General features: G+C 42.8%; 2 protein-coding genes across 2 annotated transcripts; both read left to right on the top strand.

The window, feature by feature from the left end:
- Positions 1–1000: 1000 nt before the first annotated feature.
- notum2 (notum pectinacetylesterase 2) lies at positions 1001–10039 on the top strand (the record flags this gene model as incomplete). Its single annotated transcript, XM_083656317.1, has 11 exons — positions 1001–1302; positions 1661–1713; positions 2923–3018; positions 3159–3219; positions 4524–4627; positions 4781–4883; positions 5286–5474; positions 5650–5750; positions 6470–6617; positions 7630–7677; positions 9733–10039. Exons 1-11 carry the CDS (start codon positions 1007–1009, stop codon positions 10037–10039), a joined length of 1506 nt encoding a protein of 501 aa, XP_083512443.1. The 5' UTR covers positions 1001–1006.
- A 2190-nt stretch (positions 10040–12229) lies between these two features.
- On the top strand, positions 12230–24855 carry rps15a (ribosomal protein S15a). The gene is made up of 5 exons (XM_083655738.1): positions 12230–12258; positions 13120–13257; positions 16053–16132; positions 17272–17357; positions 24615–24855. Exons 2-5 carry the CDS (start codon positions 13125–13127, stop codon positions 24706–24708), a joined length of 393 nt encoding a protein of 130 aa, XP_083511864.1. The 5' UTR covers positions 12230–12258; positions 13120–13124; the 3' UTR covers positions 24709–24855.
- The last annotated feature ends 333 nt before the right edge of the window (positions 24856–25188 follow it).

Here is a 25188-nt window from a genome sequence, read left to right as displayed (position 1 = left end):
TTTTTTCATGTGGCCTATAAAAGCAACAAAATGAAACTTGTAGACTACTTGTCATGTTATCCCCCCCCAAATAGATTTCAGATGTTGAGGAGAAAATGTTATTTGACAACTTCATTTCTGTTTTTGTTATTGATGCAAATGAGTTTGAGACATTTTGTGAACTTAGATCGTAGACTGGGTGCGTCCGCCACCTGTACCTTGAGCGTGTCTGCTAAATTGTTGACCATGCAGGAACCCATACGGGACTATTCATTCCCTCGTCGGAGAGCGTTTGAGGTGTGTGCTCCAATGACCTCGGGGTCGCATACCGCACGAAGGGGCTATGCAGTTATGCCAACCATGTAGATGTTTGAATCAAAACACTGGCAATCAGAGGTGGATGGTGGGGGGGATGAGAGAAGAGAGGATGGGGGAGGGAGCGCTTGTTGTTAGGCCACGGTCAGGTGGGTAGGTGCGTGGTGGTGGGTGTGTGCAAAGACTTGAAATATGTTGAGGAGACGCGTGTGTTATCTTTTCTTCCCGTCCAGTACCTCCCCTCGCGGTGTGTTGTCAGCAGCTTACGTGTGCCTCCTCCTGGCAGGAGCTCAAAGAGAAAACCATATGGTGGCACTATAAAGCTGAGTGCTGATTTGCAGGCTTCATCAAAACCTGGTCAAGCCTTCATCACTGCCCATGCCTGGCATCTTCCTCTCACACCTCGCTGCGCTCTGAACTTCTCTCTCTGTCCTCAGCTGCTTGTCCCCGTGGTCCCACTGCAAAAGATCTTCAAAGCTGATTTCTAAAAGAGGTAGGTTGACTTCCAACTGGAGAAATGATGTACTTATCAACACTACGTGGACATAGGATCACTAAAAGATGAAGATTAGGTCATAAATAACAGAGATTTGTCATGTCTTTGTCATGTTTTCTAACTCGTTTGTGTAAAGTGACATTATGAAAGAGTAATCATCTTACGTTTCAGTCCTCTTTCAATTATGTCCCATTTCTCTCTTAGGCTGGCTTGAATATGAAGATACTAAGCCAGGTTGCTTTCTTGCTTTTGCTCGGGGGGATCTGCTGTCAGAGCAACCGCAATGCCAAATCTGGCGGCAAGCCCTCCAGGAAGGCTGCGAGCCAAGGAGGGGACGTGGCTCAGTCTCCCCCAGAGGAGGACTCCCAACCTCGGGTGGAGACCGGAGGCACAGCCGAGTCCGGGCGGGAGGGCAGCTCAGGAGCTAGAGCTGCTGGACAACAGGCAGACGATATGAGGCTGCACTTCCTCAAGAACACCCAAGTGACCTGTAATGATGGAACACCAGCTGGGTGAGATGTGCTGGACCGCATTCTTTCTCACATCCCGCACCTTACACTTGTTTCCCTAAAATACCGGGCAGTTATCTTGTGAAATAAATGTTGACTTTTAATGACGTCTTCCGCTGCCACAAGTCCTCCAAACACATCGTTGGTGGTTTGTTGTCACTCATGCTTTGGACTGCACATTGATACTGACATTTTGACTTGGTTTGACTGATTGTTATTGGCTGTCTGCTTGGTGCTTCATACGATTCTAAGTAGAAACATTGATTTCCAAACCTACTGTAGATGGAGTGTCAGTGTGTGTCCATACATGGCTGCTCTCTATGCGCCATCGCTTCATTCCTGTTTATTTGTGGTTGTACAGGTTTTACCTAAAGGAGTTCAGAGGAAGCCGCCGGTGGCTGTTATTTCTGGAAGGTGAGTATTTAAAAAGGCAACTGGTTAATTTGGTCCCCAAAGGTCAGCTTGTTTTGGCGTGACGCCCCCATTGGAATTTTGATGGGGATGTCGTCTTACTCGGTCTCGTCATCTTCTTCTCTTTTTCTCCTTTTTCGGTTGCGGCTTGTCACTCTGATGGACTTCGGATAGGGGGACATTTCTGGCTTGTGCTCTGGCGCGACATTTGACCTGACTTCCTCTGACAGGATTTTCCAGTTCATTATAGGCAGTTAGCCATTTATGATTGTGTTACTGTAAGCCGTAGGCCCACAAGGCTAATTGGCCTTGATAGAGTCAAGCCAGAGTCAGTCACTTTGTATATAACCTAGATGCATGTTGTAACAGTCACTTTGTATATAACCTAGATGCATGTGGAAGAGAAACTAGTAGACAGAAACTGAATGTCACTGTGAACTAACCAATCAGTTGCTGTTGGCAATTACGGTAAGTGGTATAGCCTATCAGTCCTCTTTTTGAACAGCATCAAATGAATGGACAGACTTGCTAGTGTAACCGAATGAATGCGATTCCTCGTGAGTCCCGAGTGGTAGCGAGTAGGTTGGTTTAAACTCACTCCCCCCAGTATAAAGGCACGTTAATCAGCTCCACCAGGGGAGCTAGCTCTCTTGGTGAAGTGGTTGGCGTGTCCGTCCAGCAAGCCGAAGGTCGGCAGTTCGAATCCACCCCTGGGCAAGCCCTTAACATGGGTTGCTGCAAGTACCACCTACACAACGCCGTTACATTGATGCCGTGAACCCGGATGCCCAGTGGGTGTGGAGTGAGTGTAACCGAATGAATGCGATTCCTCGTGAGTCCCGAGTGGTAGCGAGTAGGTTGGTTAAACTCACTCCCCCCAGTATAAAGGCACGTTAATCAGCTCCGCCAGGGGAGCTAGCTCTCTCGGTGCAGTGGTTAGCGTCCACCCCTGGGAAAGCCCTCAACATGGGTTGCTGCAAGCACCACCTACACAACACTACACAACGCTGTTACACTAGCAAGCCGGGCTGCAGGTGCATTCCTCTAGATATTCCCTCCTCATTCCTCACAGGCCTCCATGATGTGCTAACGAGGGCTTTCCCTCTCTTAACGAGGGGTTTCCCTCTCTTAACGAGGGGTTTCCCTCTCTTAACGAGGGGTTTCCCTCTCTGTGCCGGATGTGAACAGCTAATATTAGTCTCTTATTTTTAGGTGGCTGGTGCTGCTACAACAAAGAGACCTGTGATTCCAGGTTCCAAAATATCCCTCGACTCATGAGCTCAACGGGGTGGCCCCAGACAAGAAGAGGTAGGTCAGCCGACCCGATGCTGAGAATGCACGACACACATGTTCCCATTATATTGTAGGGTACTTGTTGTGTGACTTGTTTTGCCTGATGTTCAGTGAGAGAGAAACATCTGTCGACTGTCTGATTCCTTGATTCACAGGAAGTGGAATATTGTCTTCCCAAGCTGAGGAAAACCCCCACTGGCATAACACAAATATAGTGTGAGTAGCCTGCATGCATGCATGTCCTCTCAGAGGCCTATTCTTCTTCAAATGTATGCATCATAGTGACTCATGCGGATGGTCTCCATGCCTCAAAGTCCTAAAAGACTCCCGACAAGACTTGATAGGTCAGTGTGGGTCTCTGTCAACTAGATGAATCATGTCCGCCACATTTGAGTGGGACTTCTTCCCATATTGAACATGCATTTGAAGAGGACATTCAAATGGTTTCACATTAAGGCTGCAGGAAATCAATTTTGTTTATGCAGCTTCTAGATGTTTCGATTGAGTTGCTTAAATTAACTTCATTCTAATCCTTGGTTTGTTCAATTTATGTGGATGTTTGTTTCAACTATTTCATGTTTGTATTATTTTACTCTTGTATTTGCTATGTGCGTAATTTCTAATTTCTTTACTGACATATTTTGCATTGTTTGTTTGACTTGTATTTGCGTACACATTTTTGTTTGTATTTATGGTTGTGTCCAGTGGTGTAGTGGAGGGTAGACACAGGTAGACGCCGTCTACCTACTTATTTTTCAGATGGCTTTGCGTCTACTCACTTCTAAATCTTCTCTGATGCGCTTCCATTCAATTAGTGTGCTTCATTTTTTTCTCTGTCTCGAGAGATGAACCCACTTCTAACGGCAGATTGAGATTCCACCAGGAAACGTTGCATTACGACCGCGAGGTGGACACCCGGAGCTGGTCGCTCTCGCAGCCTGTCTAGTGAACGCCTAGCTGTGTCCACCGGCAGAGGCGTCCCTGAAGCGGCGGCTCTCTGCTCTGCTCCACTAAACAAATCGGCCGTTGTATTTTCGCCGCTTCTCTCTTTGAGTTGCGTGAAGCAACACAGAGCAGATCGAGCTGGGCAGGAATTCACGAGAATAATAAAATAAAACATCCTGTGGATTTTCTAAATGAAACCTGTTACTGTCAAGAGAGGAACAGTCACACATTTTGCTTTCTATCTCTCTATCTCTCTCTCTCTCTCTCTCTCTCTCAAAAAAAGGGGGGGGGGGGGGGGGTGGCGTAAATGACAGTCTACAGTACCCACTTCTCCAGGGACCACTACACCACTGGTTGTGTCTGTTCCTTGTGTTTGTTGTCTTCTGTTATCTATTTAGCTATAGACTATATTTTCTGTGACATGAAATGATGAGATGCTGTGCTGTGTGTGAGTGAAGAAGCCACCTACAAGCTGAGCTGCTCTGAAGGATGATCTTAAAGTACCTGTGCTGTGCAGCAACACAAGTGTATACATTTAGTCTAATGGGTATGACTGTCCCCTTTTCTTTCTGCAGATTCATCCCATACTGCTCCAGTGATGTATGGAGTGGGACTGGGCCTGCCCCAACCCCCGCTAGGTCTCGCCAGGGAAGAGAGAAGGAAAGAGACAGAAATGGAAGTAAGGTGTTTCTCCAGGTGGCATAGGGATCCCTCCAGTTAAGCCCCTCGTACCAATAACAGATCTATGCCTCGGCCTCCTTAAGCCACAAAAACACATTTCATGAAACTCTTCCGTTCAGTTAGTTGATGTCTGTTTTGTTTTTTTTATTAGCCGAGTACACCTTCATGGGATCCCTGATCATCCGCGAGGTCATCAAAGACCTCGTCCCCAAAGGACTCAAGCAGGCCAAGATTGTCATGCTGAGTGGCACAAGGTGAGTTCTTTGAGTCCCTCGTTCTCTTCTGCTGCTGACCCAAACACACAACCTCATCTCTGGCTCTATCCCAGCCCACTTCTGGGACACACTTAAGAGAGGCCCTATAGTTTGGTGACATCCTGTTGTCAGCCGTAAAGATGTTTACTGTGAACAATGACTTAATGTCTATTCAAAAGGCCTTGCCCAGTAATGGTGAACATTCTTCCCATGTTTATAGCAACATGTTCAGTGGGACACCCTCAGCGCCTAAAAACAGAACCCACTGTTAAGTCGGATGGCAAGCTGCTTAATTTTTTACCGCCCTGCTGTTAGTTGGCATGTAGGACCATTCTGATACGCAGAGCCAAAATGTCACTCTCAAAGCCAAATCATTCAATCAGTTTGTTGGCTCCGTTCCAGCGCCGGGGGGACAGGTGTTCTGCTGAACATCCAGAGGGTCTCCACTCAACTGGAGCAGCTTGGTGTCGAGGCTCAGCTCAGAGGCCTGGTGGACTCCGGGTGGTTTCTAGAAAGTAAACAGCAGAGGTCACCTCACTGCCCAGAGACCGTTTCCTGCTCACCTGAGGATGCTATCAAGAGGGGACTCAGGTAAAAACACAGAAACCTTGCGTTCTTTTCTCAGCCCATACACAAATCAGAATCACTTTCATAACCCAGGTAGACAATATGTAGACTTTGAAATGACCACTTTGATCCATTTGATTTGACAATATGTCGTGTGTTAAATGGATTAACCAGCAGATTGTTTTGCTTGTTTTCTCAGGCTGTGGAATGGGGTAGTGCCTGATGGATGTCGGCAGCTGTATAAGAGAGGAGAGGAGTGGCAGTGCTTCTTTGGCCATAAACTGTACTCTACCTTGACCTGTGAGTGCCTGCTAAGCCTGCCATCATCTAACTGTACTCTACCTCAGGGGATCTCAACCTTTTTGAATTCAAGGCCCACTTCTGATTGTTAAAACATTTCTGAGGACCACCTTCCCAAATAATTGATAGGTTATCATTGTGATATCTTGATGTGAGAGGTCCTCCGCGGCCCACTAGATGGCACTCTGAGGCCCACCAGTGGGCCACGGCCCAGTGGTTGAGAAACACTGCTCTACCTTGACCTGTGAATGGCTGCTAAAACCTTTTTTGCTGGTGTGCAGCCCCCCCCCCCCTGAAAATGTGACTCGACGTAGCTGACATGAACAGCACAAGGATAATATAATGTACTGTAGATGGGGAGATAACAGGAGAGAGTGAAAGCTATTACCAAGTATATACACTACATTCTCTCCTTGGGCTAACTTCTAGTCATTGAAATCCTAGTGAATTCACACAATTTACTCATTTTGCAAGTCTTTAGTTTAATTTACTCAGGAGTTGAAAAGTGGATTGACTCCCAGATATGCTGAACATTGGGACTGTGTACGCTAGTTCAAATGTATACAAATAGCCTACAGATATTATACATTCAAATAGGCAAAGCTCTGTATGCAAACAACAGCCCTAGCACGGATCACTGTTTTAGTGAAAGTGTCTTAGTGGTGCTCGCAGTGCTACTACATGTCCTCTCAATAGTGCACTCTTTGTGTTCCCTGTAGCCCCTCTGTTTGTGGTGCAGTGGCTGTTTGACGAGGAGCAGCTGAGAGTGGAGAACATCTACCTGGGAGGGCAGAGCCTGTCGGAGCAGCAGTGGGTCTACATGCAGAACCTGGGCAAGGAGCTGAAGATCTCCCTCAGAGACGTCACGTACGTTCACACCAACTTGAATTTGGAAGAGTAAGATTATGCCATTTAGCAGGTCACAATGACAAAGTAGCAGAGGTGTGACCAAGCCAACTTTGCTTGAGTTCAGTCTCAAGTCAGTCAAAAGTCTTGAGGCTTGAGGTCTGAGAGGATTTGTAAATTTGAAATTAAATCATTCCATACAAAGTGAGAAAACAGAATTTACATGTGTCTGGTGGTGGTGGTGGTGGGGGTGGGGTGGGGGGGGTTGGGGAATAACTTTCAATCAAAGTGATTTTTGCATGCACAAGATCCTTTGCCAAGACTTGAGAAACCTTCTCAAGTAATTGAAACTACAAGTCAAAATTCAGTCTCAAGTCTGCCTTGAGTCCAAGTCCACACCAGCTAGTCACAATAGAAAATAAAAAAAATGTGACGCAATAATATCTAATGTGCATCAGGTGAGGAAAAATAAGGATGGATTATGGCCGAATTGATATATGATGTGCTGTTGTCCAGTAAACATGAGAGAGCTGCCAGAGAGATGACTGCCTTCTGCTGTGTGCGTTTCAGGGCTTAACTTAGCTTAACTTGAGAGATGACTGCCTTCTGCTGTGTGCGTTTCAGGGCTTAACTTAACTTAACTTAACTTGAGAGATGACTGCCTTCTGCTGTGTGCGTTTCAGGGCTTAACTTAACTTAACTTACGGTAACTTGAGAGATGACTGCCTTCTGCTGTGTGCGTTTCAGGGCTTAACTTAACTTAACTTAACTTAACTTAACTTAACTTGAGAGATGACTGCCTTCTGCTGTGTGCGTTTCAGGACTTAACTTAACTTAACTTAACTTAACTTAACTTAACTTGAGAGATGACTGCCTTCTGCTGTGTGCGTTTCAGGGCTTAACTTAACTTAACTTAACTTAACTTAACTTAACTTGAGAGATGACTGCCTTCTGCTGTGTGCGTTTCAGGGCTTAACTTAACTTAACTTAACTTAACTTGAGAGATGACTGCCTTCTGCTGTGTGCATTTCAGGGCTGTGTTCGCTCCCTCCTGCCTCTCCCACACACTGATCACCAAAAGGTAAGAAAGGATATTTGACCCTATAGTATAAGCTGTCCCTCCTGCCACCCTCCCTCCCGTCTCTCAGTGGCCATCTTTACCTCATGAGCTCATGCTGCTGTTTCTGTTAGCTCGTTCATCACGCCGCATTCTGCGTGTCACAGAATGCCATTTCACACTTTCACTAACCCCTCCTCTTTCACTAACCCCTCCTCTTTCACTAACCCCTCCTCTTTCACTAACCCCTCCTCTTTCACTAACCCCTCCTCTTTCACTAACCCCTTCTCTTTCACTAACCCCTCCTCTTTCACTAACCCCTCCTCCTCTTTCGCTGTGTCTCTCTTTACACACCGTGCATATGGACATTGACGGGTCAATCCCAGGGCAAGGGGCGGAGTCTCAGCTGTGTCTAAAGGGTTGTGTTAAGTTGGGTATGTGTGGGTTTCTTTTTCCAATATTTTATTTTTCAATTTTCAGAGTATCAAAGAAAACAAAAACAAACAAACAAACAAACTCAGACGCAGGAAAAGAAAAGAAAGAAAAACAAAGCATACATATATATCGACGTTCCAATATCACAACGTGGTGCTACCAGCCACCGCATAAGGTGCCTATGTGCTTCTAAGAGATGTTGTGCATGGGATCCCACGCAAGGGGACCATGAGAAACCAGCCGGGGCGACTCACCCGTCGCCCATAACCAGGTAGGCCAAAAACGGGTCCCAGATAACTAAAAATCTTTTGAGTTGGTCCTCAGGAACCTGAGTCTCTCCCTTTGTATAACAGAGATCATGTCCACCAACCACAATTGAAAAGAAGGAGAGGGGGACTTCCATTCCTGCAGAATGAGCTTCTCGGCAACAGTTGTCCCCTGTGTCAGAGACAGTTGGACAGCTGTAGGGAAGTTCAGAGAGGACTCCCAGCAGCCGAAGATGGCGAGTTCTGCCTCCGGTTGAAGAGTTATTTTGTAGGCCGTGGCTTAGAGTTAAGTTGGGTGTGTTGTGTTGAGCTTGAGGGACATGTTATGTTCCTTTATGGGAAGAGCTGCCCATCCAACTGTGGTGTCAATCATTTCACAGTTGCAATTCTGTGATGTCATCCAACGCTGTGACATATCTGTGATGTCATCCAACGCTGTGACATATTGGTTATGGTGTTGTCAGTGGTGAGATGAACACTTAGGGAATCGATTGAGACACTGGCTGCCAAGTTAAACTGCAAACCTTGAGAGAAGAGAGGGCTTATGTAGTAATAGTAGTAGCAGTAGTAGTACATTAACATCATGAGAGAATGGACAGATATGAGACACCTCCATACATGTCAAACAATATCAAATCAAATGTGAACATTGGCCTGCTCTTTAAAACGGACATCTATGGAACATAACTGTCCTTTTAACTCATCACACATAACGCACCCTCCTACACTGTTGGGAGGCATTGATCACAAACTGAGCTAGCTGAAACACTTTTTCAGTAAACAGGTACTGACGTCTGTAACCATCAGACATGGAAAGCAAATGGACAAAAGGACATTCTTCAAATGAAATTAAAGAAGAAGCCTATGTCTAAGATTGTAATATAATGGACAGTAGAACGAAAAGTGCATTTAATTCTCGACCTCACCCAGATCACACAGGTGACACGTTCTATCACCTGGGATTGAGTATCTGTGTCCAATTTCCAGAGCCAGAGGCAAGATAGCACCTCTGACCTCTGACCTCTGAGCTCTGGCCAGGTTAAGGGTGACACATAGAGCCCTGGATGGTATACTGTACATTTAATCAGACTGTATACATTCTTAGTTTTAGTTTACACAAAACCTCTTCTGACCATTTCTGTTTATAATTTTCAAATAATATTGTTTTAATTTGGGTAACAGAACAGGATAATTTATGAGGGGAATAGCAGACATCACTCTCTCCCCCTTGTTGTTTGCTAACCCCATCCTCCCACCTTCTCATTAACTGTCAGTCCACTCTTTCCTTGCATTTCTTTCTCTTTGCTCTTGTCTCTTTGCATCTCTCCTATCTCTCACCCCTCTCCTTTCACTCTGGCTCCTTTTTTCTTTCGTCTAGTAACTGGATAGATTTCCAAGTGAAAGGCACCTCTCTGCCGCGGGCCCTGCAGTGCTGGGACAGGAGTCTTCAGGAGGCCAACCGCAACAACAGGACCCTCACGAAGGGCTGTCCCTTCCACCTGGTGGACAACTGCCAGCGGCCCCAGTGCAACCCCACCTGCCCGGCCTTGGTGGACCAGGCCACCCAGCAGGAGCTGACCCTGCTCCAGATGCTGGTAGCCATGGGCTTGGACCTCCAGAGGTTGGGCTTGGATCCCCAGAGTGGTGCGGGCTCCGCGGTCAGCATGACCAGCAATGGTGGCTAAGTTTGAAAGAGGAGAGCAGCAAGAGATAGCCATGCAAAGGTATAATGTGGGAATAAAATGTGTTAAAATTATAATGTAACCATAGAAATAATACAGAAATCTGGTTACTTCTTCTTGTGCTGCTCAGCATTCCATTGTGCTCCATGTCTCTGTTATCTTGTCAACTTGACTGGCGGCTATGTCACTGGTTTGGATCCTGGCGACCTCTACTGGACACTTGAGGGATGAGTGTACCTGAAGGTGTGCCTCTTGTACTGGTTGGAGTGTTTTGAGTCATTGCAGATGGCCAGACAACATAGGTCCCTACAACATATTTCATCCTAATCACTCTAGATGGAAATTCAACTTGAGGGCATGACAGTGGAGTTGAATACTTTAGATGAATAGGGGCTCTTGTAAAATGTCAGTGGCCCAAACATCCTACCTAGACAGGACACACGCACACACGCACGCACGCACACACACACACACACACACACACACACACACACACACACACACACACACACACACACACACACACACACACACACACAATGGCACACAATATAGTTGTCTCCATCTATATTAGCTTCAAGTAGATTTTTTTTTTTTTTTAATCAGATAGTGCTCCTTGACTTTTCATATGATAGCCTTTTTACACAATGAAGCCTGGGTTCAAACTCACAGATTTATTCACTTACTACTCAAGGAATAAAACAAACATACAAATATACAATCACATAATACTCGTTTTTTGCACACTTTTGTGATTTTTAGTTTAGTTCTTGATGATAACTCTGACTTTAAAATACATATAAATTATATATTTTTGTGTGCATGTAAAACAAAAGAGTGATTAGTTATTGATATTCTTCAGTGTAAGCCAGGGTCACAGGAATACTACAACAGATGATTTGTTTTCATGTGTAGTGTGTAATGTATACTCGCAGTTCCAATTTGTGTGAAATGTCCTCTTTAAAAAACGCTGTGGTTATCACCGCTCAGCTGTCTGGATGATCTATAGGTGATGACATGGAAAGACAATACAGAATGTGTATTGAAGTTCTTGGTTTTTGTCAACATTTAAGAAAATTTGCATTTTTTTTCAATTATAGTGTTGTATTCATGCTGTGAGACATTTACAGATGTTACCGTAACCATACATTGTATTTCCCCCAGTTTTACCATGTCAACTGGTAACAATTTGACAAGAACTGTACCGATACTGTCAATTAGTGTCAGACTCAGTTGTTGCACATGTTGAAACAGGGAATAAAATGTTTAAATGGCCCGAACAATGTGAACGCTGTGTGCTGAGTCTGTCTGTTCCCACTGTAACCAGCTCTCTTCATTCATACTCTTGACAACTTTTATGTCACAATCTGTGTTGGGCAAGTAGGCTACTCAGGAAGTGTAATTGGTTACTTAGCCTGTTACTGATTAGGCAGCCTACTCCTTTAAAAAGTAATACAATTACTTTACTTATTACTTGGTATCAAAAGTGATTAGTTACGTTACTTGTTGTTACATTACTATATTACTTTCGCTACACTCCCTTCCATAAAGTGTTGTACAACCTGTTTGGCTGTATCTCAGTGGGCTGTACATGGCCAACTGAATCCACTTTATTGGAACAATTAACCTTACAGGACAATCAGTCAAACTGAATACTTTTTAGCTGCGACCAGCAGCTCTGTATGTTGGTTGGTCGGTCGGTCGGTCAGTGGGTCCACAAAAAGTTCACCACCCATTAGCAGTGACAATTTTCACCCTAGGAGATGGAGTGTATGTGTGTGTGTGGCCAAATTGTGAGAGATTCCAAACTGCATTGAGAAGTAACTAGGGCCAGCTGGAAACACAATTTTACACGTGAACCCATTTAACTATTTTCTTATACCATTAAGAGCCATTAATGCATACAGAAAGAGCACAATTTGCATCTTTGAAAGCTGTGCTCTCATTTTAGTGTAGTGTCAGATTGGATTTATGTTATGTACTATTATTCATATATGCTGCGTTTATTATTATTATTATTATTATTATTATTATTATTATTATTATTATTATTATTATTATTATAATTATATACTTTTAAAGACTGCGCTATCAAAGAGGAGAAAAACTGAAATGTCGTGGTATGTTGGTGAATGATCTCGCTTTGAAAGATCTTGGTTTTTTCCCCCCATAATGCATTGCAAAAGTTTTCAACTTCCTCTTTCCGCCATATTGCAGAACTGGTAAGGTTTCCTCTTTCGACTGTCATCTTCAATCTTTACAGTATCTAAAGCATCTAAATGTTAATTTGGCCATTTATATGATCATGTTAAAGCACGACTATATAGTAATCACATGGGATCATTATCGGCTAGATCATGAAAACGATACAATCATATTTCTGGTCCAACTTTCACGCCCCGGTCTCCCTGGCCTTGGGATTTAGTCCGATCGAGGCGCCTCGTTATTCACTTTTAGCTTTGTGCTAAAGCAAGCGAGTGCCTGTCCGATTGAACCAAATAAAACCACGAAGCCTCCTGTCCATGTTAGTGTGATATTGCGCATTGTTGACACCTTACAGGTCAGTGTGTGGGTGTATGTACATCAGTTCCTTTGCTAATGTAATGTAGCCGAGGTTAGCCAGGTAACTTTAGCCCGATTGTCTGCTGGTGAAGGGCCATGCTCTGATGGGATGCTACGGGTTTCATTCGGGAAAGCAAATGTTACTACTCAATTTAGAACTTAGCAGTGCTTGTTAATGTAACCCGATCGTTACGTTGCTAATACGCGGCTTTGAAAAATCGACGTTTCGTGTGCGTCTTAGGTGATGCTAACTGGGGTCTGCTAACAGGGCAGATGTTTATCTAGCATTACATTGCCATCATTGTTTCCCGTCCAGGAGGCTAACGTTAAGTTATTGGGACTGCTCATACAAGTCCCGACTATCTCACACTGGCACACTAGTCACCGTTCACTTCTTTATCCCAAAATGGGGCACTGAAGTGAATGCTTTCTGGGTGGTTTTGTGTCTGTCTGGTATCTGTCACCTTGTCACTCTCCATGGTCTCTTAAGTTAAAACACCTCTTTCTCATTTGTTCTCCAGGCATCATGGTGCGCATGAACGTTCTCGCGGATGCGCTTAAAAGCATCAACAACGCGGAGAAGCGTGGGAAACGCCAGGTCCTCATCAGGCCATGCTCAAAGGTTATTGTGCGCTTCCTGACCGTGATGATGAAGCATGGTGAGTGACTGTTTCTCTATGGGCTTGTGTGATTGCTGAAAGGGATGCAGGGTGTACAAGAATGTGTAGCTGTTCAAATCATGGACATGTCAGACCCTGGATGTAAAGCTTCCCTAAGGCAGTGGTTCCAAAAATAATTACCCCTTGTGGTATTTTAAAGGTACAGGACGGACAAACCCGTCTTTATTTGTGACAATACACCAATGCAGGGGTGTATGTTTACTAGGGATGTCACAATATATCGTCCCACAATATATCGCGATATCAAAACATGACAATATGTATCGTTGAGATGAAATCTCATATCGCGAGAAAAAGAAGCTGAACATGGTGGCACTGATCTGCATCTGATTGCATGCTTGCTCTCCTTTTCATTGCTTTGTTTGAACAGACGAGGGACGTTACAGACACGGAGGATGAAAATGGTGAAATTACTCAAATTAGCGTAGAGGATGCCCCCTCAACTTACAAATCGATCGCAAAAAAATATTGTTAAAATATCGTATCGTTAAGTGCACTAAAACTATTTTTTATTCATACTGTAAGTGTTTTTTAGGTTAGTTCTTGATGTATAAGTGCATTGCAGGCAGTAAGCAAACAGATATATATATCGTATCGTTATCGTGAACCCAATATCGCGTATCGTATCGTGAACTGAGTGTATCGTGACACCCCTAATGTTTACTGTATTAGGTGGTAGCACTGTGCTTACTGTATTAGGTGGTAACACTCGTGCTGGTAAGCTAAATATTTTGTAGCACACACAGGTGGCAGTTAAATATAATTGCTTTATTGTCAAAATGAATTTGTTCATATAGTAGATAGGGATGGATATTAAGAGTTTAATGGTAGCCTACTACTAGTTACTGATACTGCTTGTTGTGCTTGTACTCTAAAATAACATTTTTACAGAGTTGGGGCAACTGTCATGGTGGCGACTTGCGCTCTGAGAACAGACTGTTTAATCAAACCGTCCATCCAGAAAAAGTTCAGCCCCCTTGAACTTTCTGTCCATAAAAACATATTCAAATTTGCGGGAGACGTACGCTGGCGATGTACGCGTCATCAGTGCTCCACAGACAGACGGACAGCTGTCTTTGAAGATGAATGGAAGTGAACAGAGCAATGAACGGAGACGGACAGACACCACGGATCAGTGTGGCCACAGCCTTAGGGGTGTATGTACCCGTAGTTGGGAATCACTGCCCTAAGGAGTAGTAATTGCAAACCTGATTGAGATAGCTGAACTGAATCTGATTGCTAGAGATGGGTATCGAGACCCGGGTACCAAACGGGCCCCGGTGCTGGATTTGTAAATACCGGAGGATCAATAAGCTTTCACGTTAACGGTTCTATCATCAGTACTGGAGAAATTAAGAAAATAGATTTCCCATTTATAATTGCTACATAAACGTTGTCTTGCACATTTTATGTCACCACCAACGCCGTAAGACATGCCTATGATGTGTTTTTTTGGCGATTTCCGAGCGAGAAAAGAGATCCTCTTTTCCACGTTGCTTTCTCTCAGGAGAGACAGGCAGCTTGCTGCTGACAGAGGGGAGGGGCTGGGCTGACAGCACTTGCACACACACATGCTGAAGGGGAAGGCAGCTGAGCCGAGGAGAGATGGCAACACGTTGAACGAAGCGATCAAGTCTGGTTGTACTTAACTCGAGTTGATGCTGACAATTCACAAGTGTCACAAGTAGTGCAATAAATCGTTGGCTAGTAGGCTAAATGTGGAAATGAGCAATTTGTCTAAACACTAACCAAAGACAAAGTTCATCAAATACAAACAAGTCACACAACTTCATCATGTCAATAATGCCCCGGTTGCGGTTACTCATGATGCACGGACCCACCTCATCAGGTAGGACTATGTCACAGGATGAAAAGATGAGGGTAGTAAACATTAAGCAGCTGGTGTGTTATCATCAAAAACGCAGTCTGAAATAAATGGACAGAGCATCATCACTCAGTTGTCCTTCAGAAATGTTACTTACGGAGCAGGGGGGGATATTTAGTGATTTGGGGGAAAGTGCAGCAGACAGATACGGTCTTGCTTTATTTGTATTATGCTTTCCCTAGCTGAATGCTGGTATTGGCAGTGGTAGGAGATTTAAATGACTATATAATGCTCATGATATATAATGAATGCTATTTGAATTAATAACAAAAATGCACCCATTAAGATTTTGCAACTTTTTTCTTTCTCCGCTTAAAAACAACAAAAATAACCGACAACAACCATTTGTTTCGGGTTTTTGTTTTTCTCTTAGAAATAAACAAAAGTACTGATAAGAGTACCATTAAAGTACTGGATCGATAAGAGTAGTAGTATTAGGGATGCATGATATATCGGCAATCATATCGGTATCGGCCGATGTTAGTCATTTTTTAACATATCGGTATCGGTCAGATGTTGCAATGTTAATATCGGTTATCAGCCAAATCCTTCACATCGATATGAAATAATGCAGTAAATCTATGATTTATGGGCTTTTCCAAAGGTTTTGGAAATAAAGAAATGCATAACTTTTTCAAATTCAGTGTTAACATTTGTTTTTCAGTATGTACAAAATGTGATGATCATAAAAATGTGGTTTTATACAGATCATATCGACATCGGTAAATATCGGTTATCGGCCATAACAGCAATGTTGTTATCGGCATCGGCCAACATTTTCATATCGGTGCATCCCTAAGTAGTATCATTAATTCCTTAATGATACCCATTGCTATTGAGTGTCATACTTCAGTTTTGGTTCTTAAACGTTGTGCTTTAACTCCTCCAGGTTACATTGGTGAGTTTGAGCTCATCGACGATCATAGAGCCGGGAAAATCGTCGTCAATCTCACAGGCAGGCTGAACAAGGTAAAGTGAACGAACAAATGGTGCGTGGGAGACAGGGAGTTCACGCTGAGGCAGTTTTAAATAATGCTAACATTATGTTTCAGTTGGCTATGGAGTCTGCATGTATAACTTCAATAATCTCTCATATCATGAATGCTCTACCAGTTGTAGCACCAACCCCTTCAGGTCAAATTTGAGTATCTCAGTCCTTTCCAAGGCTTACTACACTTAAATGCATTTATTTTATGAGATACTGTCCTCCAAAAGTAGTCATTTAAAGAGGACATGAAATATTTGATCATTATGCCTCTAGTTCATTTGCGTTTCACCTCAGACAAGACAGGACACAACTTTCAAGTCTGAAATTTACCTAGATTTGCTAGAACAACATTTCACCTTTTCACCAACTAGGGTGCTGCTAGATGATGTCTCTAGGTTGACTATACAGTACAGTAGGGTACAGTAGCTGAGTACAGGCTAGTTAAGTGTTGGTAGTAAGGATTTTGACAGCATGACATGCTCACACAGCTGCTCACACAGCTGCTCACACAGCATTATGCAGGTTTTCTGAATGATCGTGGTTTTGATTCATCAAAACATTCAAAATCCTTGCTACTGTGCTGTCAAGGTAGTGACATCATCTAGCAGCACTCTAGTTGGCGAAAAGCTGAAATGTTGTTCATCTTTCTAGCACATCGAGCTACATTTCAGACTTGAAAGCAGTGTCTTGTCTTGTCTGAGGTGAAATGCAAATTAACAAGTCATATCATCACATTTTTCATGTCTTCTTTAACAACTCCTAATGTCTGTGATCATCATGGTGAAGAGAGGTAATGTCTGTGATCATCATGGTGAAGAGAGGCAAGATGGCAGCGTTTTACAGGAGACAAGTTGCATTTGAGTTGTTTCATTGGAATGTTTTCAGAGTACAGCTGCATGGAGAGTTTTCAGTAAACGCAAATCTAGTCTCTTAACACTCACTTGTTGCTGAGAGGAAACCGCCATTACAGTTACTTACAATATAGATTCTATACGCTAAGACAGTTACTTAAAATATAGATTCTATATTGTAAGTAACTGTCCTATAGAAGCTGCCTGCAGTGGCTACTTTCTTATTTTTAAATGTGAAGTGTAATCCTGTGTCTTTCTTGGTCTTTCAGTGTGGTGTGATCAGTCCACGTTTTGACCTCCAGCTCAAAGACCTGGAGAAGTGGCAGAACAACCTGCTGCCCTCACGACAGTTCGGGTGAGTCACATCTGCAGAGTCTCGAGTTCACAGCATCTGCAGAGTCTAGTTCACAGCATCTGCAGAGTCTAGTTCACAGCATCTGCAGAGTCTAGTTCACAGCATCTGCAGTCTAGTTCACAGCATCTACAGAGTCTAGTTCACAGCATCTACAGCAGGGGTCTCAAACTCACGGCCCGTGCCCCCTGTGTGGCCCGCGATGGAATTGGGGGGATTTTTTTTTTTTTTTTACAATGCACCTGAACGCAACATGCAAGATACCCGCTGAATAAGTTTCCAAATGTTCATGTCATTCTGGCCAATACTCCACTTCTGTTATATGTTATATCGTCTGTCCAGAAAAAAAAGTCACTTAAGCAACATCAGCCTCTCAGCCAACACAGTGGCAGAGCGGATTACTGAGCTGTCAAGTGACATTTATGATCAGTTCTAATTCTAGCTGGAGTTCCAAGGGACAGTTGAAAATGAACACTGCCTAATTTAGTAATGTGCATTGTCCCTAAAAAAAGAAAACAAAGTCCCTCAAATAAACAAATAAATTGTTAATGTAAAAAATAGATTGTCCCTCAAATAAATGAATAAATTGTTAATGTTGAGAATTCGAACGGTTGCATTTTTCTCTTTTTTTTTTAAATACATGAAGTGGCCCCCTTGTGACAAGACTGGACACTCAGCGGCCCCCAGGTCATTTGAGTTTGAGACCCCTGATCTACAGAGTCTAGTTCACAGCATCTGCAGAGTTTAGCGTTCACAGCATTGAGGGAGAGCCAGGAGCCGACTGTTTTCGCTCCGTCCAAGGGGCAGCTGTAGAGCAGGGTTGTAGAACAAACTGGGAATAACAGTTTGGTGATTTGTTGCTGACTTTAGAATTGTAATGGTCTTGCTCTTGAACAGTGAGGTATTGCAGCGACCTGATGGCTTGTAATGGTATTGCAGTCTTGCTCTTGAACAGTGAGGTATTGCAGCGACCTGATGGCTTGTAATGGTATTGCAGTCTTGCTCTTGAACAGTGAGGTATTGCAGCGACCTGATGGCTTGTAATGGTATTGCAGTCTTGCTCTTGAACAGTGAGGTATTGCAGCGACCTGATGGCTTGTAATGGTATTGCAGTCTTGCTCTTGAACAGTGAGGTACTGCAGCGAGCTGATGGCTTCCTTAACTTGTTTGCTTTATTGATGCAGGCTTTTGTCCGGCCCTCCAGCATCGCTGACATAAAGGGAATTGCATTTATTTGGTTGTTCACTTGGACATTCATCTTATTGGGCATGTTTGAATACTTGGATGACCCAAAACGGATGTTGTAATCAACAGCTAACAACATATATATCTTTTAGAATGGACAATGCACATTAACTGACAAATTGATTTGATTTTAAAGAACAATCATAGTTCAGCTTAAAATACACATCTTAACGGTCCTTCGATTAAACTAATTATTTCTCGTGATTTTGATCATTAGTGGATAGGGATGGGCAAGAGTACTCGTTCATAACGTTTCTACCATTCAGGTACTCGCACTTCAACAACGCAGGAGGAAATCCCTGATGCAAAGGGGACAGGCATGCTCCTCCATAATGCAGGCCCGATGAGATACTGTAGTATGGGTCTATCACTTTTTCCAAAAATAAAGTTTGAACGAACTTTAATTGATATGCAATTCGTTGAATTATATTCAAAGTTAATCCCCCCGACCTCGGATGTGCGAATGTAGTGGTTTGCTTAGTGGGTTTTATGTTAAACGCAGGTATTGCTTGGAGAATGAACAGTACGTTTCTTGACATTTGGGTTAATGGCATGCTTATTTAGGTTTTTCATATAATAAAAACTGATTTAGCTCAAACCTTGATCTTTATTGCTCTGAATCGTCTTGATATAAATATTTATATGTAAGATTATCCAGTCTTTCCGGACAGAAATTTTATAATTGCTGATGGATCAGTGTGTGGCTGCAGCTGAGTCCTTCCTGAGTCATGCTCACAGCACACAGACTTGAATTGTAAATTGTAATATTTCTATACTCGTTCACATTCTGTCATTTACTAAAGGATAACTGCTGTCTGCGTGTTTCTCCCCCACACCGTGCTGCCGTCGGGGCAAACGCTAAACCGAAAGACGCGCGTTGCAGCACTATGCCGTCTCTCCATCAAATATTTGCTGTTAATGACTACGGAATTTCCGGAGCCCAAAGAATGGTATTGGGGCCAAACCCTACTTGCACATCACTTTTCTCTTTGTAATTGGCGTTTGTGTTTGATGAGGCGGGATACAGCACAGGCAAAATGCAGCGTTGGTCATGAGCTGGAGAGCAGTGGTTGTCAAACGTTTTTGGCTTCAGTACCCCGTTTATTCCCTGATTTCTAAATCAAAGTACCTCCTTTACCCGACTACAATATTTTGCTTAAAAAACTGCAAGAGAAAACTAGGATAGGATGCAATTAGGGCTGCACGATATATCGTTTACACATCGACATTGCGATGTGCGCATGCGCGATAGTCACATCGCAGGACGTGCGATGTCAAAAGCAAATTAACTCGTCATGTTGCTTGATAAACTCTCACTTTAGGGGTAGCCTACTGAGTGAAATGCAGGCTCTCTCAAAGGAGAGAGACGCCCCGCTACTGTACTCACTCATTTAATGCTTAGCTTCAACACAACAAACATGCACAGAGAGCAAAATTGAATTGTTTTTGCTTATGTTGCGTTGCTGACAGTAGCCTGTCTGTAAACGATGTGGTTGCGGAGGCGGACTTGTCCACAGCTTGCAGCGCACTCGCATACAGCAGGCTGGCTGCTGTAACTCAACATGTCCGTGGAGTGGAGATATTTACTCTTGAAACACCAAAAAGCAAGACCGCAACTTATGACACGAAGGCTAAAGTGATTACTGAGAAGTTGTCCGTGTATCACCGCAGCTCTCTCTCCCCCTCAGTCTGATGATGCATCAGATGATAGCAGTAACGTTACGGTAGAGGTAATCATACATAGCGACTCATTTACACAAAACATGTCGGTGAAAATAAAAAGACAATAGACATAGCTGGGCAATTAAATGTATATTTATTACTTTTCACGAATGAATTGTTTGTCACCGGTCGGCTGCATGTGAATCCTCGTCTCTGTACTGCCCTGCGTGCGCTCAAAAACCGGAACTCCCCAAATGCGGAGCGTACCACTTGGTAGTTTCTGGAGGGGGGTCAGACCAAGTGTGTGAAGTAACCGTGTGAAGTGGCAGCGGTGTTTCATTGTTGATTTATTGAAACGTTAGAAGAACGAAAGAAGTTGAAAGCAGTGATTTTAATCAATTAAATCTAATGTTTTTCTGCAAATAGCATCATTGGGAGGTAGATTCTGGCACTCAATATTAGGGGTGGGCAATATATCAAATTTATATCCATATTGTATTGTGATTTGAGACTATAGTCTTAGATGTTGGATGGTAATATGGTGATACAGCATACATGTTGTCTTTCCCTGGTTTTAAAGGCTGCATTACACTAAGTGAAGTATAGGCTAGTGACATTTTAAAGTAGAATGTCATAACTCACTTTTTCATGTAAGTCATGGAAATCCATTGGTCAAAATGTGTATGCACCCTGATAGATGACGCTCTGAGGCCTACCAGTAGGTCACAGCCCAGTGGTTGAGAAACATTAAAATACCTAATTTCCCCTCCAAAATCAGATGGACTCCTCTACAAAATCATCCCAATCATTCTAGAAATATTATTTTCTTTCAAATAGAGCTAACCTGGTGAAAATCTGTATTTTTTCATATCGCAATATATATCGCATGGGCGGGGAATATCGCAATGTCAGTTTTTTCCAATATCGTGCAGCCCTATGAATGAATGATAAGCCACCTTTTGAAGAATAGAACATTACAAAATAAGAAATGGAGTGACAGTTACCCCTAGTGCCTCCCGTCCCGAGCAGATTTATTTTAATGTTTCGTTCATTTTCATGATTTATTCTTACATTTTTAAATTTCCCCCTTTCTCTCAAGTACCTCCACGTACCCCTATGGGTACGCGTACCCCAGTGTGGGAGCCGCTGATGTGGAGTATAATAAGGTGTTTGTTAATCCGCTGACTGTAATGTGTTCCACGTCCGTTCCTCCTTTGGTTGTAATTGAGTGCAGCTAGCCAGCTACACAGCTGGTTAACTGTCGAGTATAAAAATCGAGGTTGTAAAATATTGGTGCAATCAAGGCCCATAATTGAAAATGTCAAAACACACCTTCCTTGTTAAATTGGATGCAGTTTAATCAGAGGACTACATTGTAGGGCTGCAGCTATCGATTATTTTAGTAATCGAGTATTCTACCGATTAATCCATCGATTAATCGAGTAATCGGATAAGGACTACCGGTACTTTTGCGTTAAAGACCACCAGTAAATTATACAAGGGGAAATAAGACGTCTCTTAAAATGAACTACATTGTTTCCTTTTTAGAAAAATCATTTATTTTATTTCTTAAATTGCATACACCTGTATACCATAATAAAGTGGCATGGTTGTCAGGCTGTGGGACTCAATTTCTGAATCCTCCCCAAGAAAGTCACCCAGATACGCCTCTGTAGCCACGCTCATCCATATGTCATTAGTGAGTGCCATACTGTCAGTAGTTCAACTTGAATTTGATGTCTTCATACTTTTTCTCCATCATGTTCTTGAAACTGGAAATGAAATAATAATAATTTGATACTTATGACTAGGCCTAAAATGATACTGTAAGTTGAAGTTCCTATATAACTGGCTAATGTGCATTAATACACCGTAGACCGCTGACTGTTGTCACTGCAATCAAGCTCAAATGAATGGATGCAATTATTTTGCTTTCTCGGCTATTTATTAGTGTGTGTGTGTGTGTGTGTGTGTGTGAGAGAGAGAGTGTGTAGTTGTAGTAGTAGTAGTAGTAGTAGAAAACTGTAATGTCCTCCAAGGAGGCAATTTGTTGTACAGCACAGTACATGAGGACACAGACACATTAAGATGACATATGTACATAACTCATAAGAATCATAAAATCATCTGTAGTGGTCAAAGAGTGCACGTGTTAGCAGCGTGTTAGTGAGAGTGTGTGTGTGTGTGTGTGTGTGTAAAATAGGGAAAAATAGCCAGCACTCCAATGTCCTTTTACTAGGAACTTTTATTAGTCCATATCAGCAACGCACAGTATCACACGGACGCGTTTCGACGTTAAGCCGTCCTCAGCGCTTAACGTCGAAACGCGTCCGTGTGATACTGTGCGTTGCTGATATGGACTAATAAAAGTTCCTAGTAAAAGGACATTGGAGTGCTGGCTATTTTTCCCTATTTTGAACTTCTGTGAGCCTTGCACCCGGAAAACTGCACATAAGACGGAGAGTCCGCGTTCATACCCTGCTTCTACTGTGTGTGTGTGTGTGTAATCAGTAAATTTCTGTTACCACAACAGCGCTGTTAAATGGCACTGGCAGTATGGATTATACCGGGGTCCAGGACATGGATTGGAAATATCTGCCAAGCCTTGCACAACACTGCTATAAGACCTGACGAGCGCTTTAAGCTAACATTAGCCGCTAACGTTAGCGTCAGAGATTGAGCTTTGCATTTGTCCTCGCAGAAAGCGGCAAGCCACATCAAAACATGCTGCGTGAATGCAGCAACTACTAGCCGTCATATTGATCAACTAGCCAACACTACAACTAGCATTAATATCGAGTAGCAATCATACATTTACATTAACGTTAGTTAAACTACGTTACCTTGTCTCGGGTCCACTCTGTTTACTGGTGGATTAACGTTAGTTAAACTACGTTACCTTGTCTCGGGTCCACTCTGTTTACTGGTGGATTAACGTTAGTTAAACTACGTTACCTTGTCTCGGGTCCACTCTGTTTACTGGTGGATGAACGTTAGTTAAACTACGTTACCTTGTCTCGGGTCCACTCTGTTTACTGGTGGATTAACGTTAGTTAAACTACGTTACCTTGTCTCGGGTCCACTCTGTTTACTGGTGGATGCGTAGACTGGGTGTTTTCTGCTGAGGTGCTGAACAGCCTTACACACTCCACTGAGTTTTTGTCCTTTTTCAGTTGGAAATGATCCTACGCTTTGGACACTTTGTCCTTTTCTGTCTTTCCCTTCATTCCTCGCAATTTTCTCCGTCTCGTCTTTCCATTTTGCAGCCCTTAACCTTAACCACGTTCTGCTCTGTGTCTGGTCTGAGGGGTCTGCTCTGCTCACCTCAGTCTCACGTGTGTTTACAGTGGAATGGTGTTGTACCACACTAATAAGCGTCCGTGCGAAACGGTCTAATATGCCGTGTCGAGGGGAATATATTTTGCCTCGGTCATTTTTTGTAATCGAATTATTCGATCTCCTCGAGGAATGGTTTCAGCCCTACATTATTATATTACTACATTGTTGCTTTTTGTAATTTCAAGCGAGATGTATGCGCAGGCTTTACACAAAGCAAAACTCACAGGTGCAGTAATGCACATGTGATGCAGGTGTGATTTATCACAGGTGCAGTAATGCATGTGATAAATCACATGTGCAGGTGTATTCTCTGCTACACTGTGGACAACACTGTCTGTACAAGGTGTTTGTAGTGCTTGCATTTTGAGCGGTTAGCCAAACCTGTTTCTTTACATTATTATCACCGATTAGTCGGTCCAAGAGACTTCATAATTTCTATTGACCAAGTTGTCCATCAGAAGCAGAGGAGATGGAAAACGATGCAATGCACCACCTGAAAGCTCTGCTCACAGTTCTGCTCACAATGTTTTGTCATTTTTTCCATTCCAGCCTGATAAATTGTTGGAACAAGATGAGACTGCAGAGAATTATTTCACCAGCATTTCTGTGTAGAATCTTGTCTTATTCTGTAAATGAGAATTTTCTGGTAGAAAATATAAAAATCAATTTAATATACTTTTGTGGTTGAAACATTAAGAGTATCTGAAGTTGTAAAACAAACATTAAGAGTATCGGAAGTTGGAAAACAAACATTACAGTATTGGAAGTTGGAAAACAAACATTTAGAATCATAATTGTGTGTTATTTCCCTGCTTATTCCTGCTGTAGTTGTTTGAAGCGAGAGTTGGTTTCATTGGTTTGCCTAATAGATGGTGGAATTTCTCTTTACATTGAGACATAGCAGTTTGAGTTTCAGTTAGTAGATTTGTGATCTGAGTGAATGGTGTTGAGATGTAACCTGCTTCTGTCCACATGACATCCATTGAGCTGGCGTGTTTTCTTTTGTCTCTGCAGATACATTGTGCTGACCACCTCAGCTGGCATCATGGACCATGAAGAGGCCAGACGGAAACACACAGGAGGCAAAATCCTTGGATTCTTTTTCTAAAATGTAGAGAACTGTGCAAATAAATAAAAAAAAACACAAGGAAGCTTGTAGTTTGCTGTTGATTGACTCATTTGAGGCGGTTTTTGAAAAGGCTGCAGTTCTATTCAATGGTTTAATATTAAACACAAAATGCTTAGAGAAAGTGCTCATTGTTGTGGTTCTGTCAGATAATTCCAGTTTCCTTAAGGGCTTGTCTTTACAATCTTGGTCCAAGGAACAACACTTTCTGTCCTTTTAAAGGAACACTCCGCCCATTTTCAACCAGCTTTGTATCATTAGAACATCAGTAGTATATCAGAAAACTGTAAACTGTTTTGAAGTCTGTCATTTAATTTGACAGTTATTGAGTGTTAGTGTGGACTAGTGACATCACTGGTCCACACTAACTCAAATGAATAACTCATTAACTCAAATCAACTCAATAACTGTCAAACTAGATGAATGACTTCAAAACTGTCATCTAGTTATTGAGAGTTGATT

The sequence above is a fragment of the Poromitra crassiceps genome (assembly GCF_964638095.1).
Source record: "Poromitra crassiceps genome assembly, chromosome: 19".
Lineage (NCBI taxonomy): Eukaryota > Metazoa > Chordata > Actinopteri > Beryciformes > Melamphaidae > Poromitra > Poromitra crassiceps.
This window is presented reverse-complemented; position numbering and strand designations above follow the sequence as displayed.